Genomic DNA, 27,849 nt, shown 5'->3' on the forward strand with positions numbered 1-27,849 from the left:
TGCGTAGACACGAATAAAGCACTCAAAACTGCGTTCGGGGGAAAGATGTAAAAGATTGTCCATAAAAAATGCAAATATTTTGTATATATCATTTATAGATCATCGAGATTATGGTAGGACAGTAGATAAATGTAGTTGTATGTGTAAATGTGCATACAAGTGTGCGTGTAGCCGTGTAGAAATTGTTTTTTTTTTTATCGAGATATTCCATCATGAATTTTTCGGGACGATACAATAAAACCGACGAGATTTGTAAAGAAAAAGAAAAAACACACACGTTTGACGTGAAAGGAAAATTTTGAAAATACAAATGTAAACGCGAGATCGATGATCTAGGATTTAGATCTTTCTTTCTTTTATTCTTTTCGTTTATAAAAAATTCTTCGTTTGATTGGTCTCCGCGATGATTAAAAAAAAAAAACATTTGCTTGGTTTTGGACTTGCTTCGTTTTTTTTTATCGTTTGTTCTTCTTCTTTTTTCTTTTTTTAAATCGGTAGATCGACTCGGTTGTTAATAAAAAAATGTATTCGCGTAGATATAACAGGCGCGAACACGATTAGCAAAAATTCATTTATCAAAAACTTTAGTTAGGGAACTTGTATTATAATATATTCGTAAAGAAAACAAATTGTATGTTCACTTTTTACGTCCAGAATTCATTTCAAGTTTATATGTATATGATTTTCTTTCAAGTCTTCGATATAGAGAGCACTTTTTTCCATTTTCATTTCAATCGATTGATTATGAGAATGATCTAATGCAAAAGTCAATTTTATCGTAAGCAGTAATACTTTAATAATCACAAATATCTCAAATATTAAAACAAAAAAATATCATTATTATATAATTAAAATTATCCCAAATATCAACGTGTTAATAAATAATTTTTAAATAATTTGTCATAGCTCTATTATCAAAACGACAAAAATAATTATTCTATAGTCCAACTATCTAAAGAAATAATAAATGATTGAAATATCACTTTCATAATTAATCGATCCATTTGTTTATACGCATTGAATAATTTTTGTTTCATTTTTTTTGTCTATTTTCTATTTTTTCATCTCTTTCTCTCCTCCTTCATTAACATGGCAGTTAATTTGTTACTCGTTTAATTGTTGCTAAATAATTTCTACTTTCCGCCGGCGGTAGCTAATAAATATCCTGTATGCGTGCGTGTTTTTTTTAATGTCTCACGTTACTCACAGGATTACTAATTCTAAATTGAATAAATATCGGAAGAAAGTATCCATCCTTTTTTTTTTTCTTTCTCTCACTCTCTCTCTCTCTTTTTCATTTTCTATATATTTATATTTATATTTATAACTAACGTTCGTTCATTATTATATTAATTTTACTTCTCGTAATCCACAATAATCGTAGGCCTTGAGAACCATATTTTAAATAATCGAATTTAAATGAAACCACTAGCATTATGCAATTTTGCCTATTTTGCGAAAATGCACCGGGGGAAAAAAAGAATCGACGTTCAACTCGCTGTATAGAAAAGAAAAATTATATTTTGGTCCGGACGATATGATTGGTTCATAAACGTAAAAGTTGGTAAACTTATGGCACTTCGATAACGAAAGTTTATAATCAATTCTTTCTCTCTTTCTCTCTTTCTCTCTCTCTCTCTCTCTCTCTCTCTCTCCCCCCTTTTTCTTTCTTTCGTTCGTTAAAAAAAACAAAAGAATCTTTATATTTACATACACACTCGTTGGACAAAAAGATATCACATTTGTGTTATCGTTTAGTCGAGAAAAGTGTATATCCCATAAGATATTTTTCCTCATTTCTCAGATTAGAAGCTGAAAATAGTTCATTGTCGATAAGAATGAGGATTTGTTTGAAACATTCTAACTAGCTTGAGATTGTATCACTGGAGCACCCCTGTGTAACATCGAAGCAGGCCTTGATTTTCTTCCAGTTGCATTTCCTGGAAGATTCGTGGTCGCTTGTTGATATTGTTGTGCAATTGATTGGGCTATCACGGAATCTCTCTTTGGTATTTCCGGAGGTGATTGTAACACCTCCATGTATTCCTTTATTAAATTAGCTATTTGGTGTGCCTAAAAAAAGTCAATCAGATTAGATAATATTACTTTGTATTTCCACAATCGTATTATTAAATTTAGATTAATTCATTCATTCGTATATCATTTTACCTGAGAAGTTGTGAGTATAACTTTGCTCTGTTTTTTATCGGTACAAGTGATTATCATCAAACTACTAATAGCAGGATTGTAACTAAGTATGCTACTGTATTCGTAAGTACATAAAGTATTTCTCGAACGATGTTCGAGTAAATGTAATCCTAGTTGATCGACTGCAAGCCATAGGACTCTGGGCCAATTCGATGTGAATGATTGCATCACGTCGAAGATCGTTGCCCTATGCAAAGGCCACGATTGGATTAAATTTAAAAAGGCTTTCTTAGCTTCCGGCGGTGTCATTCCTCTTAATGACTGATGGTGTTGAAGGACTCCTTCTATGCACACCGTCGGTACTAGTCTTGATGGTAGGCAGTGACTTGATATTGTTCGATACTCTTGCTCGGCTAATCCGTCGTGACAATCACCGAGTTCTAATTGAGCTTGTAAAGCCGTTAACATCATCTGCAATAACAAATAAACATTATTTTTTTTTGGAAATTCATTATTTCCATCTTCCAATAAATGTTAATATATTTACGGCTTCCTTTTCGGTTATGGGAAACCGATCGGCACGAAGATCGTGAAGAACTTGATGATAAAGCAATTCTTTTTCTACAGGATCATCAAGATTCATGTACTGATCGAGGAACAGGTGTTTCTTAAATAAGAAAAAGTGATGTGCGTGTTTCCTCTGCGGTTGTTGTCCTTGTTGGGATGCACTGGCCGATCTGTATCGTTCCCATTTCGACATAACGTCAGCTATTTTTTCATCAGGGACTAGAGCTCGTTCGGTTGGTCCTAATACCTCGTAAATGGCATAACCTAGGATCGAAAGTAATATATCTTGATTAGTAATAGCATATCAAAAAGGATGTGTCGTCTCAATAGAAGAATTTTCTTACCCATAGCTGTTTCTTCAAGCCCAATCTTAGCTTTGATTATTTCCATGACATCAGTCGCAGTGGCAGACGGATGAAATTCAACGGCATGATATTGTCCGTCCATAAAATGAAATCTTGCATAAATTGGTCTACGATTGATCGTGCACATGATCTCTTCCCTGCTAGGTGGCCATTGCCTTTTTCTCGTTCCTTGAGTTTTGTAAAGACACTTCTCGGCGAATCTAGCGTATTTGCCTTCTTCGGTGACGTAATCGCTGGCACATCGTTTCAAATGTGCTATTAGATATTTGCGAATGAGTTTCTGCGGTGGTAGAATAACCGAGCATGCTAAGGAAAGTAATGCCCAATGCCTTAGATTAACTCGACTGTTTGGATCAGGATGGTCGGTGGTTTGTTTGATCAATTGCAGATACAATTCTCCCAAAAGAATATCTTTTCTGATACACCTTTCCATAACCGTTTGTATAAGATTGACGTGTTCGTCCTCGACCCTTCGAACGGTGTCACCGTTTTGACCAAGACCAGCATAAGTTAAAATCAATTGGAAAACGCCCAGGGCCATTTGATCTTCCGGATCAGGTAACTTGAAAAGAGTCTGTGGTATTGCTTGTCTACTAAAAGCCCAATAAGCATACGGGAAACCTTTGTAGGTTTCACCGTGATCCGTAGCACTACCGTGTTCTTGTCTAAGTTTTTCTATTCTATGCTTTGACAATCTTCTCAAAGTATTCCTCAAAAATCCACCACCGGAATCTTGAGGTTTCCTTAGAATCTCGGCATCGACCAATGTTCGACGACAATTAACCAAATTGTGATAAAGCCTGATGCGATCCTCGTTGGTGATACCTTTGAATTTTTTCGCAGGAACTTCGTTTTCCGTGATCCATCCTGCTAAGGCAGGGCAATAGCTCACGATTAGACTACCTATCTCATTTTTTTGTGCTGTCTCGAATACAAAACACTTATGCGAGCTATCAGGGTTGTGTCGTAGCAAGGAAATCGTTATGAACGAGTCGCTTGGGTCCAACATTATACTTTCAACGTCCTGGTAACGATATTCGGACAATACAAATTTGTCATCAGGCTTGATCAACATTAAACCATCGCAATTGATACCCAATATTAATTGATTGCCATAAGACCAATATCCTCGATACGTTACGTTGAACATTGTTGTACCGTACAACGGATATTGCATCACACAGGAGAGATATAAAACTTTAGCTGCTAATTCCTTACGACCAGCACCGTATTGTCTATGTGCTTGTGCTATGATCGGTACCCAAACGTCATCACCACGTGCTCGGCTTATTCGATACGGCAAAAAACTATCAACCTCGCTGTAATAATCTAATCTGTCGTTGTCTTTTGGGTCACCCAATGCCACTTGAGCTTGCAATCCTGCCAATTGTAGAGCCACTTTTTCGGACACTGGGAAATCATCGCACTAAAAAATAGAAATTTCATTAAAACAATTTGTTGGAATAATAAAAATGATCTGTTGTACGTTTGACGATACCTTTACAACATTATATACAGCTTGTGCATAGAGCATGTTAACTTCAACCGGATCTTGGGATATTTCTCGTGTGTTACGAAACAGTCGGCGTTTAAAAACGAAACGATTGTCTCCGCTACCGAGAGTTGCATTATTTCCACGTCTTAGGGTCGAGAATGTTGATTGGGATGTGTTCAATTTGCATTGTTTCCTATGAAATAAATGTATTTTCTCAAATGATGACGACAACCTTAAAGTTAGCTTTTCGAATTACTTACATTTCCCATGCAGCTATCACGTCGTATAGATAATCATGAGCCCTAACGTGTTCCTCTCCATCCGGTCTGCTTTGATAAATGGCCCAACCTTCCAAAGATCTGAGACCCAATTTGTCAGCTAATTTAGCAACAGCGTCAGCTGCGGTGTCAGTTGGATGAACATCGATAGCCTTAGTTCTACCATCGAGAAAAAAGAATCTGCACACTATCGTACCCAATCGTCTCATTGCAGCAATCTCAACGGTCGAAGGTGGATATTGTCTACAGGAAACTTTGGTGTTCTTGCAATTGTCGATGCACCATTGCACGTATTGTCTTAGTTTACCTTCGAGAACTAAATTCTTTCGAAGAAACGAGACGAAATATTTGTAAAGCAATTTGCTTGGTTGAAACGCAACGATGGCCAAGCAGAGTAACAACCATACGCGTTCGGCCCATTCGGGATTAGGATTATTAGTAGCTTGTCTCATACACTGTACGAATATTTCATCCCTCAATTCTTCCCGTTCTATTCCATACCCGATGATACTTTGTATCGTAGCTATTTCTACGTCTAATTTCATTTCTCCACGGATATATTTACAGAGATCCCTGAATACTGAACAGGCAACGTTAACGTTGTCAGGATCGTACATATGAATATGAGAATTGGGAATACTAGATCCTTTGTAATAAGTGACCATTTCATATTTCGGAATAAATTCGACACTTTTGCCACGTGATTTTCTCGTAAGTGTAGCCATTATCGTTCCCTCAGGTGATCTTTCGTGACTGTTGAAATAATTCTGTGCAAATTCGACGATATCGTGATAAGTGGCTTGTTCGATATCCTGTTCCCTCTTATCCTCCAATTCTTGCAATTTACGTTCGACTCTACACTTTCTTCTCTGTTCCCTTTCGATAGGAGGTTGTGGTACTTGTGCCTGTTGTTGTTGTTGCAATTGTTGTTGCTGTTGTTGCGGTTGTTGCTGTTGTTGCTGAATAGGTTGTTGTTGTTGTAGTTGTTGTTGTTGCTGGTCGTGACCATTTTGTTGCGGTTGAGATATTTGGGTTGGATGATGATGATGATGATTGTGATGCAGCAAATGATGGCCATTAGAATTCTGTGACTCTGGTCGTGGTGGAGGACTGCCAGCAAGTGGTTCCTTTACTTTACTGATAGGTACTGGTGGTGGAAAACCACAACTATCACCGTTCATTGTTCCCGGACTACCATTGATCATAATGGGACTACTAGGCCCACTTTCTTCTCGTGGTAAAACAGATTCGTATATAGGCTCGCCGTTATCCGCCGAAGAGTCCCCGTTCAATGCCAACGGAGGAATTGGTGGTGGTGGTGGAGGTGGTGGCTCCGTTGGTTCAGGAAGACTCGGTTGACCCAATTTTCCTGTACTCCCACCTATTCGTTGCGCTTGCTGTACCGGCGTTATTTCTTGACCATTAGGCGTCGTGTTAATCTTCGATTCCACTTTAGAATTCATTTCTAATTCCTGCTTTATCACCGTTTCCAATTCGACGTCCAAATCTTCTACGAGGTTATCCATCTGTTCACCGATTTCTTCGATTATTTGATTGCTCTTCGTCGATTGGACGTCGGACAAGAATGAAAACAAATTGTCCAAATCGACCGATTGCAAATCAGACGCTGCTATCTTCGAATTCATTTGTTCTGCCATTTGAGTCAACGTTGCTATCTCTTCTTGTGCTTTTCTGTTGGGAAAGAAAAATTATCTTCGTTACAAAATGTCATATCTAGATTTATCGGGAATATTTGAAACCAATAATAAAAGCAAAAGCTCCTTTGGATTCGTCAATAAATATTGTTCACGCGTTATATTGAATCGGACAAAAATATCTATCTGACGCACATCTATACATTGTAACATGCTCGCGTTTCGCGTTACAAACATGCAGCAAGGAAGAAGAAGGGTCGTTTATTCGTCAGCTGTATTTTTTGACGAACTTACCCTGGTTCCATTCCAACAATACCATTGTACTGCGCGCTATAAGAGACACAAACGAAACACTGTTAACGTATCGTCGACTGTTCTCTATTTAACAATTATCCCAGACGATTTTATGAGAGTCTACCATTTGTACAGGGTGATATTATTATTTTCTATAAAATATCCGTTTAACATAAAATTTCGATTAATTATCCTTCATCGAAACTTTGAAGCAATTAGCATTTAAAAAGTTTTCGAAAGGAGTAACTACTTCGTCAAATTGTCTAGACGATTTTGGACCAACACTAATAGCAAGACATTTAGATTATTTGTAACAAATCACCCTGTACATCGAACGAATCCATGCATACATGAACAAATTTACAGTTGTACGCTTAAATGATACCTTTGACTTTCTTCCAATGCTTTCTTGTCCTCCATCAATCTTCTTTCTTCTTCTAATCTTTCTCTCTTTCTCATCTCTTCGTCCACTCGTCTCATTTCCCTTAATGCCGCGGCAACTTCCCTGGCAAAAACACCTCTCAAATGGCTTTGTATAATAATGGCTGCCCTGCGTTTGCGAATAAATATAATTCGCAGTTTCCAGCCACGGTACGCGTGCTGTACTTTCAACGCGGCCTCCCGAATCTTCTTGTACTCTGGAAAAATAATCGTACCAATTTATTAGGAATCGTAAGATAAATGAAATTGACGATTGAACGATTCTAAATATGTGTACCCTTTCGTACGATGTATCCTCGCCAAATCTTTTGTATCATCAAAGCATTGCTGCTGACCATTTGATTTCTGGAATCTTCTAAAGGTTCGTGCACGTAACTACGTAGGAAGACTTTGGTTTTACCAATTTGCCATTCGGTTTCCGGAATACCTTGGCTACTGATCAACGATCTAACAGCTTCTCTGTCATCGCGCGACAACAGATTACGTCCCCTGTCGAGGCATCGATATCTCGCGACGAAATCATGAAAACCCATGTGTATCGGGAAGCCTTCCTTTCTTATACGAATGATATCCAACATTCCAAGATATTTCAATTGATCGAGAACGAGTTTCTCGTCGTAGTGATTCGAGACTTTTTCCATGTTGGGTTTGATGCAACGCGCGTACCAAGGTGTTGTTGCTTGCAATACATCGACCAGGGCTTGCAATTGGTGTCGAAAGGAATCGCACAACGTTGGTTTACCCTTCGACGTTCCACGAGACATCGTTGTTGTTGCGTTACCGGTTGCACGAACTATCGTACATCCTAAAAGGTCTTGATAAACTGTGATCTCTTGGACAAACTCGCTTGTACTTCTCGACATGAAGTCGAAAAACACGTCCTGCTGAACGTCCCTATTCTTTTCAACGAAACCTTCGACTGTGTAAGTCACGCAACCTGCGTAATGTCGGATGCCAAATTCTTTTTCCCACCTACGACGATCCTCACCTTTGACGTAACACGGATGATTATCGAATTCGGCGTGTAGGTTAGTTAAATATGCTAGGTCGGAACCTTTTGGCATGTGGCATTGTTCGGTAAGCAATTTTAATACGCATCTCGGTGGTTTCTCGATCAATTCCAAACACATGGTATTGTCCGTAAACGTTATATGAGAATATTGAATTTCTTCTTGACGATACAGTTCTTGTTCCAATGCGAAAACGTAATGGTTGAAGAATTTGTGAAGCTTCTCGTTGGTATAATTAATACAAAGTTGTTCGAAACTGTTTAGAGAAAAATTCTCAAACCCAAATATGTCGAGCACACCGAGAAATCGTGAACTGTCTTGTCCAGGATTCGTACAATTATTTATATGATTGATTAACCATGCAAACGTTCGCGAATACAATGCTTTGGCCATTGCGTGACGATTTTCTTTGGCTTCTTGCACCTTAAGTGGAATCTCTGTTATGTTACCGCGTACATTGATTTGCCGTATCAGCACGACCTTTCTTAAATCCTCCACTTGAAGACCCAAAAGTGGGGCCACCGTTTCGATTATTTCCTCATCCTCCTCGGTCAATTCGCATCTTTCACCGTCGACATCTTCGAAATTTAAATTACCCAACCATAAGATTGCTGATAGCACACGGAATATTCCCTCGCACATTTCTGGGGCTACCTGAAAATGTTCGAATAAAAGGAATAATTAGGTGAACAGTTGTCAAAGGTTTTTAATACGTTTAATCTGGGGCTTTGTTTTTTTTTTTTACTTGCAGCACGTTAAATGCCAGCCTCAAAGCGTCTAATTTTCTGGAATCCGATATCCCTCCAATTTTAACGCATCCGGACTGATTAAGATACTTGTAATGAATCGCTGGTTTCAGCTTGAATTGTTCGGCAAATTCTTTATCCCTCGTACCAGCCTCCACCAATTGATAAAGGACATGATAATTACGTTCCCCAGGACTTTGAAACGTAATACGACTTTGTTCCAACAAATAATCCTGAATGATACAACCCTTGATCATCCATTTACTGTCGAAGCAAACTTGCATGAATTTACCAAATCTTGAACTGTTGTCATTTCGCACCGTTTTAGCGTTTCCTGTGGGGAATAAATTATTTGGGTGATTAAAAATCAATAACTCTCTCCCACATCAAATGTTATTAAATTTATTCATTACATTCATTTGTGTTCTGTTTCAAATTTTTATCCTCATTTTCTAAGAAGGGATTTTTAATTTATAAAATGAAATAGAAAATCACGCGACAAATGAAAACTGTTCTAGATTCTTGAGTTGAGTGCACGTTTCGATTCTTATTAATCCTTCCTTTTCCCCCATGACCCAGATTCTACCCCTCGCAACTGCATTTTACACCTGAATTGCCACGCTCGTCCTTGACTCAAACCACTGTGAATCCTGCCTTTTCATTTTTAAATGACATTGCACGCATGAAACGGGGGTAGGAAAAATGATCTCTCGTGTTTCTTTCATTGAAGAATCTATGTCAAAAGATTACACTTTGTGAACATATAAAACGATAAAACTAATAAATTCAATAGAGTACCCACACGAATAAACTGTGAAAGAAATTAATTATCAAAAAAGTAACGCGTGTGTTTAATTGTTTCATTGAAATATTGTTTGGATCGTGAAATGATTGTTGGAAATGAAATAATAACGATACAAAAATAATTACCAAAAGCTTCTAAAATGGTGTTGGCTTCCAATATTTGTTGTTCAACCCAAGTGTCGACGTTGCTAGTGACGGAACATAAATACTGCAAGATGAATTTCGTTGTCTCGGTTTTACCAGCACCACTCTCACCGGATATAACACAGGATTGATTACTTTCCGTATCTTGAAGTGATCTGTAGGCTGCCTCGGCTAACGCGAAAACGTGTGGCTCGAGTGCTCCCATTTTTTTCCCATGATAACGACTAACATATTCCTGCAAAAATAATTATTTATACAAATCATAAAACATTTGGCCCCAAAAGGAATATGTTTTTCTCTCATTGCTTACATTTTTATCAATTAAATATAATCAATTAATTTGTTCGTGAATTTATGATCATCGATGATCTTCTCTCTTTCTCCTGATTGATGAATTTTTCAGATTGAAATTCTTTATGGAATCGTTCAATCATAATGAAAACGCATGCGTAACTCTGATGATACTTCGTATAACAAAGAGATTGCAAAAAAGAGGGAAAAACGAGAATGAGAGGAGGAGGATGAGGAGGAGGAGGAGGAGGTGGAGGTTTTAGCATCCTTGTAAAGCGGATTAATTGCAACGCGAATCCGATGACGCGTGGTGTAGTAGTTAGGATATTTACGAGCGAGTTTCAGTAATCCCCTTTTCGTTTGTAGGCCGACTCCCTTGGGAATAACGTGCGGCATACATACATGCATATATGCGCGTATGAAACTACAAATAAACTCATGGAAAGTTCTTATTAACGAAGCTACTTGGAAATCAAATCGAAAGATCAATTTTAAATTCCCCCTTTCTTCCAAACATTTTCTACCCGTAAATATTAATAGGGGATTGCAACGATAAAAGCCATCAATCTGGTATGAAAAATATTCGTGCGTTCGTCTCCACAGATTATTATTTTTCATTATTTAATATATTTTCCATTTTTGTTAGAGTTAGAAAGTTACGAAAGGAGCCAGCCAAGATTTATTCACATTCAATCGTAAAAGTCTTCAGGAAAAGTGTCGAGGTTTACGTTTATCTCCGGTTTACACCGGATACACTGATATATACATTATGTATGTAAGCAAACGTTCCTCAGAATGCAGTACAGGACCCCACATCTTTCTTGTGTAGTGCGGAAAGAGGAAAGTTAGCTTGCTTGCTTGCTTGCAAGTAGTGTAACCTAGTTTTGTGTCAGACGTGAACTCCTCTTTCCCCTTTTATTTCTATCTATTTTTATTTATTAGTGGAAAGGGTTCGTTAAAGTTCGAAGTTTAACATGTGGAGGATTTAATATTTCAAAGACAACAATAGGAAATGGGTGCAAATTTATGTTACGATTTTTCAAAAGTTCGTTTTCAAGATTTTTAAGATACTTAGAAACAAAAAATGGAAGTAATGCTTATATTCAATAAAAATCCACTGTGTCTTATACGTATAAAAGGGCTTATTTTTATACAGCAAACGTTCGTTTAATCAAATGATCAGGATTCAAACTACGACTCGTAAAAGTATTCCTATATATTTAGGTGCACTAACAGGGTGACTCTTTATCAATGTTTTTTTTTCTTTTTCTTTTCTTTCTATCTTTTCTCTCTCTTCCTGTTAGCCTATAATAACTCGCGTATTCTTTACCTTAATAAAGTTATGATAGTGACTTCGATTTTTGTATGCAACAAAACCAACTAGAAGAGTTTTTTAAACAAGCTTCTTCCTAGATCTAATAATGTCTTTATTTTCTTTTCTATTTTTCTTTTACCTTTCCTCTTACTCTTTTCATTCATTTCTTTTTATTTTATTTTCCCGTCTCGACGATATAAAAATGGAGAATAAGAGAAGGACGGTTGCTATTCAAAGTCATTTGTACTTCTTTTTTTTTCAATACGATCGAATGAAATGAAATGAAATCGTAGAATTCTTGATTACTATTTCGATCGAATCATTTCAAGTTGAAGAGAACTTTTTTTTAGATCTTAATTTATCGTCATTCAAATATTTCTATAAATTTTATAATGATCAATAAAAATTATACGTGATTTATTTTAAATGGAATTCAATTCGATAAAGCAAATAAATTAATTAGTTTATTCGAAATATATTTTTCATAAAACATATCACCCTAAATTCAATTAGGGAAGTGTAATGATCCTGTTGGAATTAGTCGTTGTAGTGGATGCATCTTCTTTCGTTTTAGATAAAAAAGAAAAAAGGAAGAAGGATGGTTGTGTTATCGATGCGCTTTCAAAGCAACACCAACCACCATCACCATTACTAACACCACCACCACCACCACCATCACCACCTGGACACGTTAAAGGGATCTATCTGCATATGCTTGTGTTATTTTTAAAACTCTCGTTTATTTTCCTTCCTATGAGACGGGTATAGTGTGTACAGTTCTTTGAGAGCTTATCCATAGGATTCGAGATAAAAATACATCCGCGAGATAATTTTCTTCCTTTCCAAAAATAAACACCCTACGAGAGAGAGAGAGAGAGAGAAAGATGTTTGATAATAAATCAAAGGAAAAAGGAAAAAAAAAAATAAAAGATTCAGGCATGAATTTTCAAAGACCATTCCCTGACCTTTCACCCTGAAATTCAATTGAAATTCATTTTATATTATCAGGGGGTTGTCATCTTATTTAAATTATCTTTTTAATTAGTTACAATTTCTTGCCTGTTAGAGAATAAATTCTTTTTACGTATTAGCATTGTGTTTCTGCAATTGGAATTATTTTTTAATGGTATAGAAAATAGTGAAAATTATTTGTCGAAAGTTTCGTATAATTACATAATATATAAAACTATAAAAAGTGAATTAAAATTATTGGAATAATTCGTTGTACGTTTAGTATTAAAAAGTGACCTAATTCATACACGTTAGAAGTATCATACTCTTGTTAATCGTGAACTAGGCATGTTGATCGAAGAGAGTCTTTGAGTTTTCGAGACCCCTAGGCTGGCAAACACTAGATAGTCTCACGTGTCTCGAAGCATGAGCTCTTTTTTTTCCTTTTTTTCTCTTTCTCTCTCTCTTTTTGCTACTCTTGCTCGTTCTTCTCTCTCTCTCTCTCTCTCTCTCTCTCTTGGTTGAGTATTACAACACGTCGAGAATCCGCGGAAATTACACCACGAAATGGGGTTGCGAGGCTTATGCACCCGAGAAAGAAAGAGAGTTCACCACTTCTCGGTTCATTTCTTTATCGGGTCAAATCTTGTTCATTATCATATTCGCTTGAGTGATATTCAAAAGTTATCCTCGAGAATTGGGTTAATATTAAAAAAAAAAAAAAAAAAAAAAAAAAAAAAAAAAAATTTGAAGAGACACTTACAAGACAAAAAGTTGGTGTCCTAAGTGACAGAAGGGGTGTAAAAGGGCCGACGATGATAGNTCAAATCTTGTTCATTATCATATTCGCTTGAGTGATATTCAAAAGTTATCCTCGAGAATTGGGTTAATATTAAAAAAAAAAAAAAAAAAAAAAAAGAAAACAGAAAAATGATATCAATGCATCATTTCTTTTTCAATTGTTTTTTATGCCAGAAAGTTTATTGGAATTTGGATTCCTTGTGGTTTTCTTTTACATTCATCGTTAGTTAATATACCATACTTGTAATTTGCATTGCTCTGCATTATAGGCTCAGAACTTTTCAACCCTCCTTTATTATACGCTTAACTATAAGTAGGAAAAAAATCTTGTGCCAGATTAGAATTGAAAATAAAAAGAATTTGATGTCCCGTCAACTGGGGATGATTGGTTCTCCCCTTATTGACTAACAATTGAAATTTTCATAATAATTCTTTCAAATAATTATTCGTTTCTTATTTATTAATTGTTGATATTTGTTTGAACATTGATAATTTGTTTGTATCATAGATACTTGTATATAAAAGAAAAGGTAAGATTAATTCGACGGTTTAAACGTTTGCGGAATCGAAAATGGAAGGTTTCTCTTATTATCGGTGATATCCAATACCGTAATCGAGTTCTCGAGTTTTAGCTCGACGTGGTCAACCTAGTCGTGCTAACGGAAATTGCATTGCACCATAGTCGATCCATCATTTGCTCTTCTATCGATCTACCATTAAATACGACACGGATTCGTATTACTTCCTTGTAAGAAGAAATGGAACTTCCAAATGGTAACATAACTAAATTTGTGCCAATCTATCAAACACCTACCGTTTGAGGTTCTTCGATTAACAATCGAATACAAATTAATCTAACACCGAAACCTCCCACCCCCGAAAAATCTCAAACGAACTCGAACAATAAACTACTGCATATAATTGTGAATTGTGAATCCGTGCAAAATATTTAGCATAATTTATCAATGCAAACATTCATCCAATCATTTTGATAGTCCCAGTACAGTAAGAACCGATTCAAAATCATTGTTCAACAGTTACTTATTTGCAATGAAAAGAACATTTGCATTTGCGTAGAGACATTTTTGAGGATTAAAAAGGGCCCACCAAAGGGTTTGAAAATCAGTCTGAAATCAAAGAAGGTAGACTCTCGTGGTGGTATGAGAAAAAAGCAGCTGGCAATGAATATAAAAAGAAGGAAAAGTGATAGAAATGGAGAATGGGAGGAAAAGGCAGACAAAAAAGGAGGAAAAGAAAGAAACAAATGGTGGAAAGTAGCCGAAGGCATTATGGTGAACCCAGTGGACTAGGAAGAGGACGATGAAGAGGACTAGGACGATGAGGACGAGGACGAGGAACTTTCCGAATCCGATGTGAGCGAGCTCCAGTCCCCGATCAATAACGCGGGGCGTGCACACCACCATTGCTTCCTCCTACCGCCCTTTTCCTTCTTCCTTTAACACGAGAACGAACTTTTCTCTCTTTTCAACGTTCATTCATTCTCCCTTGCATGGGTGCAAGCCTTTCGTTGACCTTCAAAAATGCCTGGCTATCATCGTCGGCCCTTTTACACCCCTTCTGTCACTTAGGACACCAACTTTTTGTCTTGTAAGTGTCTCTTCAAATTTTTTTTTTTTTTTTTTTCTATACATTTACTTCTAGAAGAAATTTCGAACATATTTCCTTGAGTTCCATATCCTAAAACTTCTTGATCGTTTGATTAATACATTTATTCGATCGATGGAATACATAAATTCAATCTTACAATTAATTTTACTGTCCGGCACCAATTTTTTTGTGTCGAAAGCTCACAATCAGCTTTGAAACTGCACGATGGATTGTTTTCGTATAAAAATTAACTTTGGAAATATTAATAATAATTCAAAAAACGCACCAACTCCGATAATACATTAACGAAAGTAAAAAAGGAAAAAGTAAAAAGAAATATAAGAAAAATAAGAAGAAGGAGAAGAAAAGAGATAGACAAGTATGCGGTTATCACAGAGCAAATTGCTTCCTATCGGCTTATCGTCATCCGGTAAGGAAAAAGGGAAAAAAACAAAGATGAAAGAAAAAAAAAAGAATGCATTTGAAAGTGCATCGCGTGTCGGCCGACTGATTGACCGACGCAGCACTTCTTCTGCCTCTTTACTACCTCTTCATACACACACACACACACACATACACACACTTTTTTAACGACCCGTTTAATCTCTATTTCTGGCCACACGCGGTACGTCGAACACACACACACCAGTTGTAAGTAAACATATGCAAGAGACATATATATATATATATATGTGTGTGCGTGTGTGTGTGTGTGTGTACTTAAAGTGGCATCAACTACTCGAGAGTACCCGTGTCTCTATGTCGCGTTAGGGTAGTGTATACCACAAGCATGTTCTTCTACTCCTAGGGCTTAGGGTTGAAAGAAGAATTTACTTCGGGATCGAGTGGAAGCCACTTTGTACCTAAATACGGTTCGTTGACAATCTTCTTCTCTTACGTTTTAAACGCACGACACTTTTAACGCCATAAGAAATATTCGGATAAGGAATACCGATATTACCTTTTTTTTTTTCTTTTTTCTTTTTTTTTAATCCTCGAAAACAATTAGACATATTGTTGCATCGAATAGATAGAAGAAACGTTTGTTCATTAATATATTATTGGTAATATTTCATTGAAAAATATTAAATAGAAACAAGAATTATAATTGTAACACCCATCTCGTTGCATCGTGGACGAATACCATAGAAAGTTTTGTATTGTTTGTGTTGGTAATATCTAATTAACATGTTGTTTCCCCACGTGCAACCCTCATTTTCGGTACACGCTGAAATTCTATTTTCTCATTTGCAATGTACCCCTTAATGAATTTTTAATTAGGAATAAGGATTGACAATGAAACGTGGATTTTTGTATAAGTAAAAAAACATAATTCACGATGCAAGATTTTGTTCCCATTTTCAATGTAGATTTAATAATCAACATAATCTACATATTCTCCTGTCGTTCATATCAGCACAAGAACGCGTTGCGGCTTCCGTTTCCTGTTTTCATTTGGTATGTGAGATTCCGATAATATCCTATTGATAATGCTTCAAAATTACGTCCTCAGTGTTTTATCAATTTAAACTAAATACTTCGGGAGGGATTATTATTCGCATTAAGAAATTTATTATTTGTCATTTAATTATATATATTATATTGTTTAATTTTTTATCATAATATCCTTAAAGAAAATTTGTAATCTAGAAGAAAAATTGGTACGATCGAGAATAATTTTTTGTTTCCATACTTTCTGAAATTTTTATTATGCTAATAAAAAAAGAAATAATCCCCATCATAAATTGATAAAAAGATAGCCATAAATGTTTGAATTATAAAATCCTTTTGTCAAGATCCAACAAAAGAATCGATCGAAGCTTATCGATCGATTGATCGATGACCGATTAATTTATACTACAAACAATCATCTTTATTAATTATCTGTTCATTGTGTCGAATATTTACTATTCTTTGACGATAGGATATTTACTTCCTGCGTACCAACAGGAAACGTAAGAATAATTTCGCATTGACGTAAGGCGCGTAAAACAAAACTTTTATATTTTTCTTTTTATCAATTCCACCACCTAAATTTAGGTTTAATCTTATTATCCCGTTATCGAGATAGAATTTACGTAACAAACAAAAGCAAAATTACTTACGTTCGTGTAAAAGTCGACCTCCTTGTAAGGATTAACAGCAACCAGAATGGAACCTGTGTAAGTCTGCATTTATTTCAATAATTTCTGAGTTAAGGAAAACACGTGCATACGACAAATAAGAAAATATTAAAAGTAGGGATAAACAAATTCGTAGCTAGACCCAGCAATCAATAAAAGTTAGAATCGTTAGGATCCCTGAGTTAGGACAATGACATTTGCTTATGTTAAACGATGAAAAAAAGGGGACCAGGATGAGGGGATTGGGGGAGGTGAGGTGAGGGATAAATAGGGATGCAAGTTATACTTGGTATGACGTCACGCGAACGATAGTTATTTAGGGGATGACTCAGAGAATGGTACGGGCTAGGAATAAAAGAGGAGGGAGGATAATATATCCATAACGGTTGTTACCCTTCTGTGACATTTTAGGGGTACGACGAAAAACCATACCAAGTTTCACTATCAACGAAATGAAACAAAATCTTCACCACCATTGTTCGGGGTGATAGGAAAAAAGGCTTTTATAATGTTCTAATTTAAATAAACTTATTATTCTAAGTATTTTCTTTTTCGAAATCTACCTAACAATGCCTAAGAATGGCCTGCATTCTTCTGTTTGATGTTTCTTCAGAAGAGTTAGAAGAAAAAAAGAAAAAAAAAGAAAGATGCAATGTCCGAAATGTTGAACGTTTAATCCTGCTGAACAACTACCCTCAACCTTTCCTCCTTGTACTCGTTCGCTCTTTTTCTTATTCTCTTTCTCTCGTTCTCACATTCTCACTTTGAGCTGTTTGCACCCTGTCGTGGCCCAATTTCTTCGGTTCGACGGCTTCTGCAAACACGGGATATGCTAGTTTCTCGAGACTCGCTGCTGTACATCCGGTTTTCTGACCCTCGTATTTCTCTCTCTTTCTCTCTCTTTCCGTTTCTTTCTTTCTTTCTTTTTCTTTCTCTTTCTCTCTCTAACGGCTGTGTGTTAAAAGGTGGGCGAGCTCGTTCTACTCGACGAAAGCAATTGAAGCCGGCCAAGAGCGCTTTTACTAGCGAAAAGTTAATGAGAACGCACTGCCACCACCACCACACCACCACCACCACCACCATCATCATCTTCACCCCCTTTTGCCCTCCCTTCAAGTATCTGTCCCTCCTGTTTCCTCCTATTTCCTTATACAGGTTTTATATGCGTCTTTTGAGTATCTACAGTTTAAGACGAACGAATAAATTGAGAAAAATGACGAATTGCAATGAACGAAGAATGTAACCCACGACTCTGAAGTCATTTACTCGAAGTTGAAAATAATCTAGGTTAAATTAAATAAGAAATGAAAATTCTTAACAAACAGTTGGGGGAAAGCTTTGAACCCAATTTCGTGCGTAGACTATAAAACATTATGACTTGAAACCATTGAGTTGAATCGTTAAAGCAAACACATAACTAGTAGATTACTTTACAACGTGGTTCTACGCAACCCACGCTTATCATCTAAACGGACGTTCCTCTAAACATTACTCAAGCACGAGGAAATGCTCATTAACGAATTGCCCTAACGATCCGCTAACGAACTCGAATCATCGAACTTAACCTGCTAGTTTCGATAAGCCCGATTACTTTGCCTACTACCTTTTCAATATCGCCAATTAGGATTTGTCCTACATTAAACTGATTGCGAATTTCCTATCGATTTCGGTTACCTCTGTGAATATTAAATTCAAAGTAATTCAATGAATTAAACACACACCGAATGAAAATAATTCCAATTGATTCGAATTACCATTAGTCCCTCAGATTTCATTGAATTTAATTAAAGAACAAGGAACTGGGCAGTTTGTGCTAGCGCGTAGGTGCATTTTATTGGAACGCGATGCAGATTGTTGTGCAATCCAAGAAAGAGAAAAAGAGATGATGGATTGGAATGGTTTGAAGGGAGCTTGCAGGCTTCGTTGAGAGGTTGCAAGGGTTGCAAGGGGTTGAAGGGCTTGGCGGGAGTCTCAGAGAAGCAAAAACGACAGTGGGTCGTCGGTGTCGGTCGTTGGGTCGGCAAACCGAGGACGAGATGAATGGGTCTGGCCCTGGGGTGGTTCACCAGCTGACTGGGGTTGTCGCCATGGCAACCAACTAACCCGGGAGCAATGCCCCACCCCTGCAAAATTCATACGTCTTTCTCTCTCTTTCCCACCCAACACACTCCTTCCGTCTTTTTTTCTTCTTTTTTTTTTATTTATATTCCTTTCTTATTTCTTTTACTTTTCTTCTTCATTTATTCTACCCTACCCTATTTTATTCTACTTTATTCCCTACGGGAGGTCTTATGATTTTATTTGACACATTTTTTAATAACTCTAAATTCGAGATAGACAATATTCCTATTTTATAATTTAAATTTATATATGCAAATATAGAATGTAATATTCGTGCATAAATCAAAAATTCAAATAACGAATCATGTATCTATTTTATTATCAGAATAGCAGTAATAAACATTTGTTACGTCTAATCGATAAATCTAAACGTTCTTATCTAATACTTGGAAGAAATCGGAACGTCTGAGCTCTTACGAGTACCTTGAAGAATTCCTATCACACACAGATACACGTAGAGACATTTGGAGATACAAACGACATACTTAAAAGAACCTTTTCCCACTTTTGGATCCTACCAAGAGTTACACAATGCTCGATCATTCTAAAGAATTTCTTTTTAGCTCGTTCGTGAAAGGGCACCTTGGCGCAACCCTTTAAATACTTCCGAAAAAAGTCAAGTGGAATGGTGGAGTAAGAGTTTGCCATAAATACATATATATACACTTAACAAAGAAAAAAATATCTCTCTTTTTCGATTCGCCATTTCTTCTATTTCTGTGAAGAAACCACTGTAAGAATTGGTAAAAAAAGGATACATAAATCTCGTCCCTTTCGTATCGAACTTGAAGGTTCCGATTAATCCCCGTCTCGTCGATATCACTGATGACCGTCATATCCGGCACCCCAAACTCGGGGCTCGAGCCTGAAAAAAGAAATAAAAATATGTCATTTCATTGGAATTTTATTTTTTTTTACAAATCAGAACACATTTGTGTTTCGTTAAGTATTTTAAATACTTCAAAAAATGCATTTCAATATTCATTCGATATTATTGAAATTCCAATTTAAACATGCACACGTTTTATTAAAATATTATTAAAATAATATTTGCGCGCTTAATAATAAACCGGTGTATGCAAATGGCTAAAGTGTTAAGTTGAGAATAGAATAACGATGCAATGGCTATTGGATTAGATTGGGAAAATGTGTCGGTGAAAATCAAAGGAATATCAAGGTATTGTGTCTAGCAAGCCACCTGTTAACCAACCCAACCAATTGCTACTGCTAGAGAACGTCGAGAATTGACACTTAAGTCTCGTTCGATCGAGAATACACTATGGTTTAACCATACTCGCAGTGTCCCATAAATTCTATTGCTATTGCTATGTTTATTTTTCTAATCTTTACAACGAATACTCTGACAATTCATTTAAATCTTTCCTTTTAAATCTTTCCATTTAAATTTACCAAGACACACGCGCAAACAACATTTCAACGTTTGTATATTTGTTTGTCCGTGTATGTGTGTTAATATAATTAATTAAACAATGTTATGAATATAACATGATCAGAAACTCATCGTCCAAGATTAAAAAGATGATTAACAATAAAACAAAAAAAAAAAGGAATGCAAGAAAAAGAGGGTAAGAGGGTAAGATGGAACAAGACATCGGGGTATAAAAAATAGGGTGAGGGTGGTTAATGATCGAGGGTGCTTTTAGTCCCACTCGTTTGGACGTTTATGTGAAGTTAGGAGAGAGGGATCTCTTTCACATCAGTGATGAAGAGAAAAGTATCATGCAATTTCCAGTCCATTCTTCGAGATCGTTCGCGATTTAGTTGCATCCTTCCATACTAAAAATGATCCCTTACACGAGTATGCGGGTATAACAATAGTCACGTATAATACTTAGACTCTAAGGACACCCCCCATTCATCCCCTCCTTCCCATCAAAACAAAATCATAGAAACGATGAAATGAAGAACAACAAATTTTACCCAAATGAAAATTATGCACCCAACGTTTGTAAAATAAAATGGAGAACAAAATTGGCTCGGGCTGGTCCTCGAAAAAAAAAAAAAAAAGATCTTACAGCAGCTGACGTGCAGGTGTCACGGTCATACAGGTGTACAGGGCACGTGACCAATGCACCTGCGTGTGCCCAAAAAATTGCACGGCTTTGGATATTCCTTTTTCTTTCATTCGCATAACGTAAAAAATAATAAATCAATGTCCGATTGATGTTTTAATACAATCAATATGAATATGATTTAATTATTATTTGATTAATTTGAAAAGATCAATCTAAACAAACATCTTTTATAATAGGTTGAATTTAAGAGAATTGCAGTTGCAAAATCCAAGCAACGTGCATTATTGGAGTTTGCATAAGAATATGTGTGGGTTAATAAAGTGTCGTTTCGTGGAACGAAACCAGTGTCTAATTACGTGACGGAAAGTAGTTTAACGACACAACAAGTTGTAAGCTCGGCTCTTAAGAAGCTTACCTACCTTAGGACTAAGCATATGTATGTGTATATGCATATATGCAAGTACCTAGATCATTTCATTATTCTTCTCATATAATCTCATTATACTTTCTCTCAAATTTTCATTATATATTCTTAATGTAATAAAATATAAGAACAAATATATAATAGATAAGGAAATATTTGCCGATGGCAAAGAAAAGACCATTTTTAATCATATTTAAAATCCTAACAATAGATATTCGATAAATTCAACTAGCTGACTATTTCTCGCGTTGTTATGCAACGATCAGAATCCATCGGTAATCTCGTTTTAAACCGATGACCTAAAAATCGTGCAATTTTTCAACAAATCGATATTTGAAAAAGCAATTTTGACAAGCCAACCGATCAAAACATTTCCAACGAATATTTTTGTCTGGAATTTCTTTTCATTCTATGTAGTTAAAGTCCCCTTCCCCCCCCCTCCTTCTCTCTCTCTCTCCTGTGTGTTCTAGAAGGCGAAAAATTGTGACGTCGATGATCGAGGTCGAAAGTTTCATAGAACGAGCCAAGCTGAGTGAGAGACTCCGAGAGGTTCTCAGGGAGGTCGACGACACCTAACAACGGGAGGAAATAATTAACTCCGTTCATTACCATAGACTCGACGTTTTAACCTGTCCAAAAAGACAAGTATATACGTGTGTCTGTGTGTATAATGTGAATATATATATTGTGATGAATGTATGTGTGTGTAAGTCATCTTGAATTGTCTTCTGAGAGAACCGGAATTCGAACATTCGACACCAAACGACGACTATCCAGGATGAGACGAAATTCCAGGGAAGACGGAACCGCTAGGATGCCTCTCATGACTCATTCTACGTGCATCTGACAGAGAAAGAGAAACTATAAGTGTGAGTGTGTGTCTACGCGTACGTGTGTACATATGAAAGTTAGAGAGAGAATGAGAAATACTCATTCCAAGTTCCCCAGACATCTTTCACGTGCTTCTTTTTATTCCTAAGTTCAACATCATTTTCTTTTTTCTTTTTTTCAAATATTTTTCTAATCCTACGTGATTAAAAATATTTCATATTGAAGTTATAGTCATATCTGTGTGGGTGTTTAATAAATATCTGCACAAATTGTAATATTTGTTAGTTATCTTATTTTTTTGTTTGTTGTTTATCTCAATTCGATTAACAATAAGAATAAGAATTTAAAGAGAGAACGGATGTTGTTTAAGAATATCCGTTTACCGAATCGGTCCTCTCCTCGTTGTTTCTTCTACGTGACATCCACATAAAGAAGTAACCGTCCATGGTTGCATTTAGGTAACACACAAGTAAACGTTTTCATCGTGGTAACTTCCCTTTTGGTCGAAGTAACCGAGTGCTTTGTACTCCTGACACTGGATACATACAAAGTACGTATTTATACTGTAAGTGGCTTTATCATAAACGCTTTGATATCTCCTGACATTTAATGTAAACACACGTACACACTCGTACACGGTACATGAATTGCATATACGTATATAGAATATATCGCGTTGCCCGGAAAATTCGTGAACGTTCATATATATCAAATATTTATATTAGATTAATAATTTTTAAATATGCATACACACAACAACTTTTTTAACAAATCAAATCAAATTTTTCAAGCAACACCTTATAGGTAACTTACTTTTACGCCTTTTTACAATTACGTCCTTTTTTACGTTACATTTTGATTATCAAAAATTAGCGCTTTTAATAATTAAATTGAACCTTTTACAAATCGAGTTGACACCTTGATTAATGAAAATTCAATCTTTTTCGCGTCCCTACCTATTTCCATCTACGTCATACGTGATACTGTTACGAAACTCAATTTATGGGAAACAATTTTCTACTTGTTCGTAATATCAAATTTTCAACGGGAGAATATAATTCACCTGGAGGTTCTACGATTTTCTATGCCACTTTCTCGTACATCGTGCTATCCCGTTACAAAACTCAATTTATGGGAAACGATTTTCATTTTGTCCATAATTATATAAATTGTGTTAAATAGGTGAAACTTGAATTGCACAAAGAAAATGAATATGATATAAAAGCAAAAACAAAGTAGCCATTGACAAACTTGCATGAATGAATTCAAAAGTGGTTTTCTGATAAAATAAAAAAAATAAGATATTAAAAATAAACCTAGAAAGAGGTTTCTCGTCACAACTATTTAATCTAATCTGTCTCCGTTCGCGTAATCTGATGAGTGGAAGAAGACTCCGATTCTATTTGGATGTGTCAAACGTTGAATCTAATACGAAACCTTTCTAATATAACATTCCAAAGAAATAACATTAACACCTTTACACATATTTAAAAACATTTATGCAATATAATTATTGGTTATATTTTTTCTGTTAAATAATTTATCTAATACAACGAACACGTGTGTGTAAAATAATAATGGATAGACAATGTAAATGAAATAATAAAAATAAAAAAAAGAATTCGTAATGATTTTGATAACGAGAGTATATAAGTTAAAATAAAATAAATCAGCGCGAACATTCTTCGCTAACCGATATGTACAACAGAAAATGATTAAATAGACAATAGTTTCTTATCGCGAATTCAATATGGCGGATTCAACACCCTGGCAAAAGAAAGGAAAGAAAAATAATAAAAGCTTTGGAAAATTCCATGCTCGGTAAATTAAATCGAGAGTGAAATAAAAGGATTCTCCCAGCTGTGTACGTGTACGTGTACGTGTGTGATTTCAGCAACGTTTTTTCCATCTCTTCGTAACTACTATACTTCCTTTCTTTTTTTCTTTTTATCGAACGTCCCCCCTCGTGCCAACTTCGACCAAAGCTAATGTGTATATACATGTGTGTGTATGTGTTTGCATATATGTCTCTCTCTTTTACTCCCTACATGTCCCAGATTACGCGAGCGCAAATAAATCGAGCGTTAATTCGAACGCGTTTAATAAGGGCCGCGAACTTGATACTCGTCCTATCCTCCTCCTGACCACCCTTTGTTTATACTTATCTCTCTCTTTTTCCTTTGACTTTTTTTTGGTGGAGGGGTGTCGCAATTTTCCCCATTCTTTTTCATTTATCTATTGTCTTAATGTTTTCTTTCATTATCTTTAATTAACGTTTACTATTATAGAAAATTCCTTTAATGACAAATGTGTATCATTAGATATCATTTAAGGAAAATGTAATATTTGAAATACCGTTAGGATGATTCAATGTGAAAATGAAACGTAAAGATGACTAATAGTGTTGGCCAAGAAAATTCGGTACCGGTTTTAACATCGAATAAACATTTATGTACCGTCACGAACTGTCCCTCCTCTTTTTTTCTTTCCTCTTTTCTCTCGAATTTCGTCGGGAATATATCTAATCTTCCTTTTTTTTTTATTACGACAAATATTCGCCATCTTCTCTTTGCATCTTCCCGTGTCTCTTCTATTTAACTTTCCTGTCGAGAGTTTTAACTTTAGAACGCTTTTTTACCTGTCGACAATTTCCAAGTAAGTCCTATTAAACGACCAACCAAAAAACAGATCAAAGTGAAAGAAGACAAAAAAGGAACCTAAGAAAGATGGACGGTCAAACAAATTTTACTACCCTAAAATTAATAATCGGGAAGGGGAAGAAAAAAGAAAGAAAAATAATCATTAGATCAATGTGAACATAATTAAATGAATGAATTCAAATATTACTATATAAAGAAATTGTAAATATTAATGATTATTTTATCAGTCGATCAATCTTGGCAACCATGTTGGATTACTAAAATCAATCAACTTGGGTATGATTATTAAAATGAATGGATGATTCATTTTGAAAAAATCAAAAAGAGAAAGTAAAATGATGCGATAATAATTTGATTGATTTATTAGAAATTTCCAAGATTCATTTAAACGAGAACTAAATTATTTTATCTCCGATATGTTGCTTAGAAACTTCTTCGAAATGGGGTTCAAAAAGAAGCACGCAATGTAGTATGATCACATAATAATTATCGTGCTTGTAACTACGTTAAAACATCCTACTATGATAATAATTCGATGCAGGCCGGTAAAGAAATTTCATAATGAAATTGCAACGTTCACTTTAATGTCATAGTTAGTTACTTAATTCGAACGTCACTATCACTGTATCCAAAATTCGTTTCTCCGAGCAACGACACGAGTGTCTCGTTCTTTTGTCTACTCTCTTTCTATTTCCCTTCGTTTTCCTTTTTTTAAAACAAGAAAAAAGCCTTTTCTAAAATCAATGACACTCATGTCAGAGACACGAGCATCAAAGGAAGGCAAGCAGACTGACTACTGACTCCGAGTACTTTGCTATTTTATACAACGTTACTCAATTACTATCATTACAAATTATCCCTCAAAAATTTGTCATGGTGTTTGTACGAATACAAAATGCAATCGTAGTGCAACATGACAAATATATAATTAAATAAATACAAATGAATTTCCAAAAAATCATCATACGAATACTTTATTCGTTATTTTCTTTTTCTTTCTTTCTCAGTATCGTTTTTGTTAGAAAGGAAAAAAAAAAAAACTGTGTTGATTGTAGGAGCGAATTAGAACACGTTCCTACGATTACCGTCTTTATATTGTCACCCTCATAAGATATCAAGTTGCACCACCCAAGTTTTCTCTTATGCAAGGCCACATTTCACCTATGCGAGAATAAGAGGAAGAAGAGGAGGAGGTGGAAGCTGCTGCTGCATCGAAAGAAGAAGAAGAGAAAGAGGTGAAGGAAGTTAAAGAGGAGGAAGATAACGCTTACATGTGTCTCTTGTCGCTCTATACATGCTTTCTCGTTAGATCGTAACAAAAAGGGATACGGGAGGAAGAAAACAAAAAAAGAAGAAAGAAGTCTAAAAAAGAAATGGTAAAGAATAGTAGGGGGAAAAGTTAAAAAGATAGGAAGAAAAACTAGAATAAAAGAGAGAAAGAAGAAAGAGATAAAGTTAAAGGGAAAGAGAGAGAGAGAGAGAGAGAGAATAATAAGAGGGGTAAAGAAAAGAGCAGAAACGACTCACCCTGAGTGAAGTGTTTCGCGACGACCATGATGTGCGTGCGTGCGTGCGTTGTTGTTCACTACTGCTCGAGAGAAAATTATTCTCTCCACCACCCCCTTTTTCAATTGTCGTTGTCTAAGGCCGAGAGACTAGTTTTGGCTTCTATGCAATCCTTTTTTAAACAATACGAAGGAGAATTTTCTCGTAACACCCCCCCCCCCAAACACTCTTGGTCGAATCAACGATTACCTCCGCCGATCGGATTGGAAAAAAGGTTCTGACGTTTAAAAATCACATGTTCAGACACGCCGTCCCTCCTCCTTTTATCATCATCTTCATCCTTCTTTGTCTAACACTCTTCTTCTTCTTCTTCCTCTTTTTTTTTCTTTCCCTTAGCTTTTCTTTTTTATAAACCCGCACTGTGTACCCCTCGTTATCCCCCTTCGAGAGTAACTAACGCACTTGCGTGGAGATAGTTCTTCCTATCTCTTTTGGCAGGCTGAACAACAAACAACACGCTCGATGGTTGCCACCCGACTGAAGAAATCAGCAGCCCAAGGCTTCCCTTCGTTCACGATCGCCACCACCCTGACTCATCGACTACTGCAACTTACTACGCCATCTGCAACCTTTTAAACCTCTCAGACGCTTACCCAGCCGCCAGGTGTAAAAGGATTCTTTTTCTTTTTTTCTTCTCCCCTCCCCAACAAATAAAACATTTTTACAGAAATAACATAATAGAAATTAATGCGAAGTCTGTTATTAAACCGTTACCGTATATAAGAGCTGTACTTTACTATCTAGATGTTTTAAAATTATCAGCCGTATGTAAAGAAAGTTCGTATGTTTTACGTAAAGATTCCTTAATGATAAAATTATAATTTTTCTTAAAAATATATTGTACATACTTAAACTTTAACATTTTACTTAAATATGAATGAATATTAAGACGATTATTCGAGTGAGCAACTATATTGGCGCATGCATCTGAAAAAAATATTCAAAAAAGCCATCTTAGTGGCAGGCCGGCTAGGCACCATATCATAAAGTTTACCATAACATAAGTTTTTAATTGTTTTTTGTTTTCAATCAGATGCTGACTTTTTGTTTGTCCATTTTTCTCCGGTCTTTCTAGCTTCAATATGATATCGGTTCTTTTTTTAATCTAGTAAGTCTTTTCTCTGTAACTGTTCTAAGACAATCGTTCTTAACGATTAAACTCCTTTAATTAATAA

At 35.8% G+C, this 27,849-nt stretch overlaps 1 protein-coding gene across 2 annotated transcripts; it reads right to left on the reverse strand.

Annotated features, from left to right (window-relative positions):
• Positions 1 to 185: 185 nt before the first annotated feature.
• LOC106791796 (unconventional myosin-X-like) lies at positions 186 to 27,194 on the reverse strand. Of its 2 annotated transcripts, XM_014757725.1 has the most exons (14): positions 26,636 to 27,194; positions 19,916 to 20,022; positions 17,019 to 17,081; positions 9,930 to 10,182; positions 8,999 to 9,333; positions 7,521 to 8,907; positions 7,188 to 7,440; positions 6,803 to 6,838; positions 4,836 to 6,545; positions 4,579 to 4,768; positions 3,060 to 4,506; positions 2,696 to 2,979; positions 2,170 to 2,619; positions 186 to 2,073 (listed from the first exon to the last, which is right to left on the reverse strand). In XM_014757725.1, exons 1-14 carry the CDS (start codon positions 26,661 to 26,663, stop codon positions 1,861 to 1,863), a joined length of 6,756 nt encoding a protein of 2,251 aa, XP_014613211.1. In that variant the 5' UTR covers positions 26,664 to 27,194; the 3' UTR covers positions 186 to 1,860. The 2 variants fall into 2 exon arrangements, with proteins under 2 accessions (XP_014613211.1, XP_014613212.1); XM_014757726.1 differs by lacking the exons at positions 9,930 to 10,182; positions 17,019 to 17,081; positions 19,916 to 20,022; positions 26,636 to 27,194 and having other exon boundaries at positions 9,003 to 9,085.
• Between the last annotated feature and the right edge of the window lie 655 nt (positions 27,195 to 27,849).

The sequence above is a fragment of the Polistes canadensis genome, unplaced genomic scaffold (genome assembly GCF_001313835.1).
Source record: "Polistes canadensis isolate GaletaPanama2010 unplaced genomic scaffold, ASM131383v1 scaffold_343, whole genome shotgun sequence".
NCBI classification, from domain to species: Eukaryota; Metazoa; Arthropoda; class Insecta; order Hymenoptera; family Vespidae; genus Polistes; species Polistes canadensis.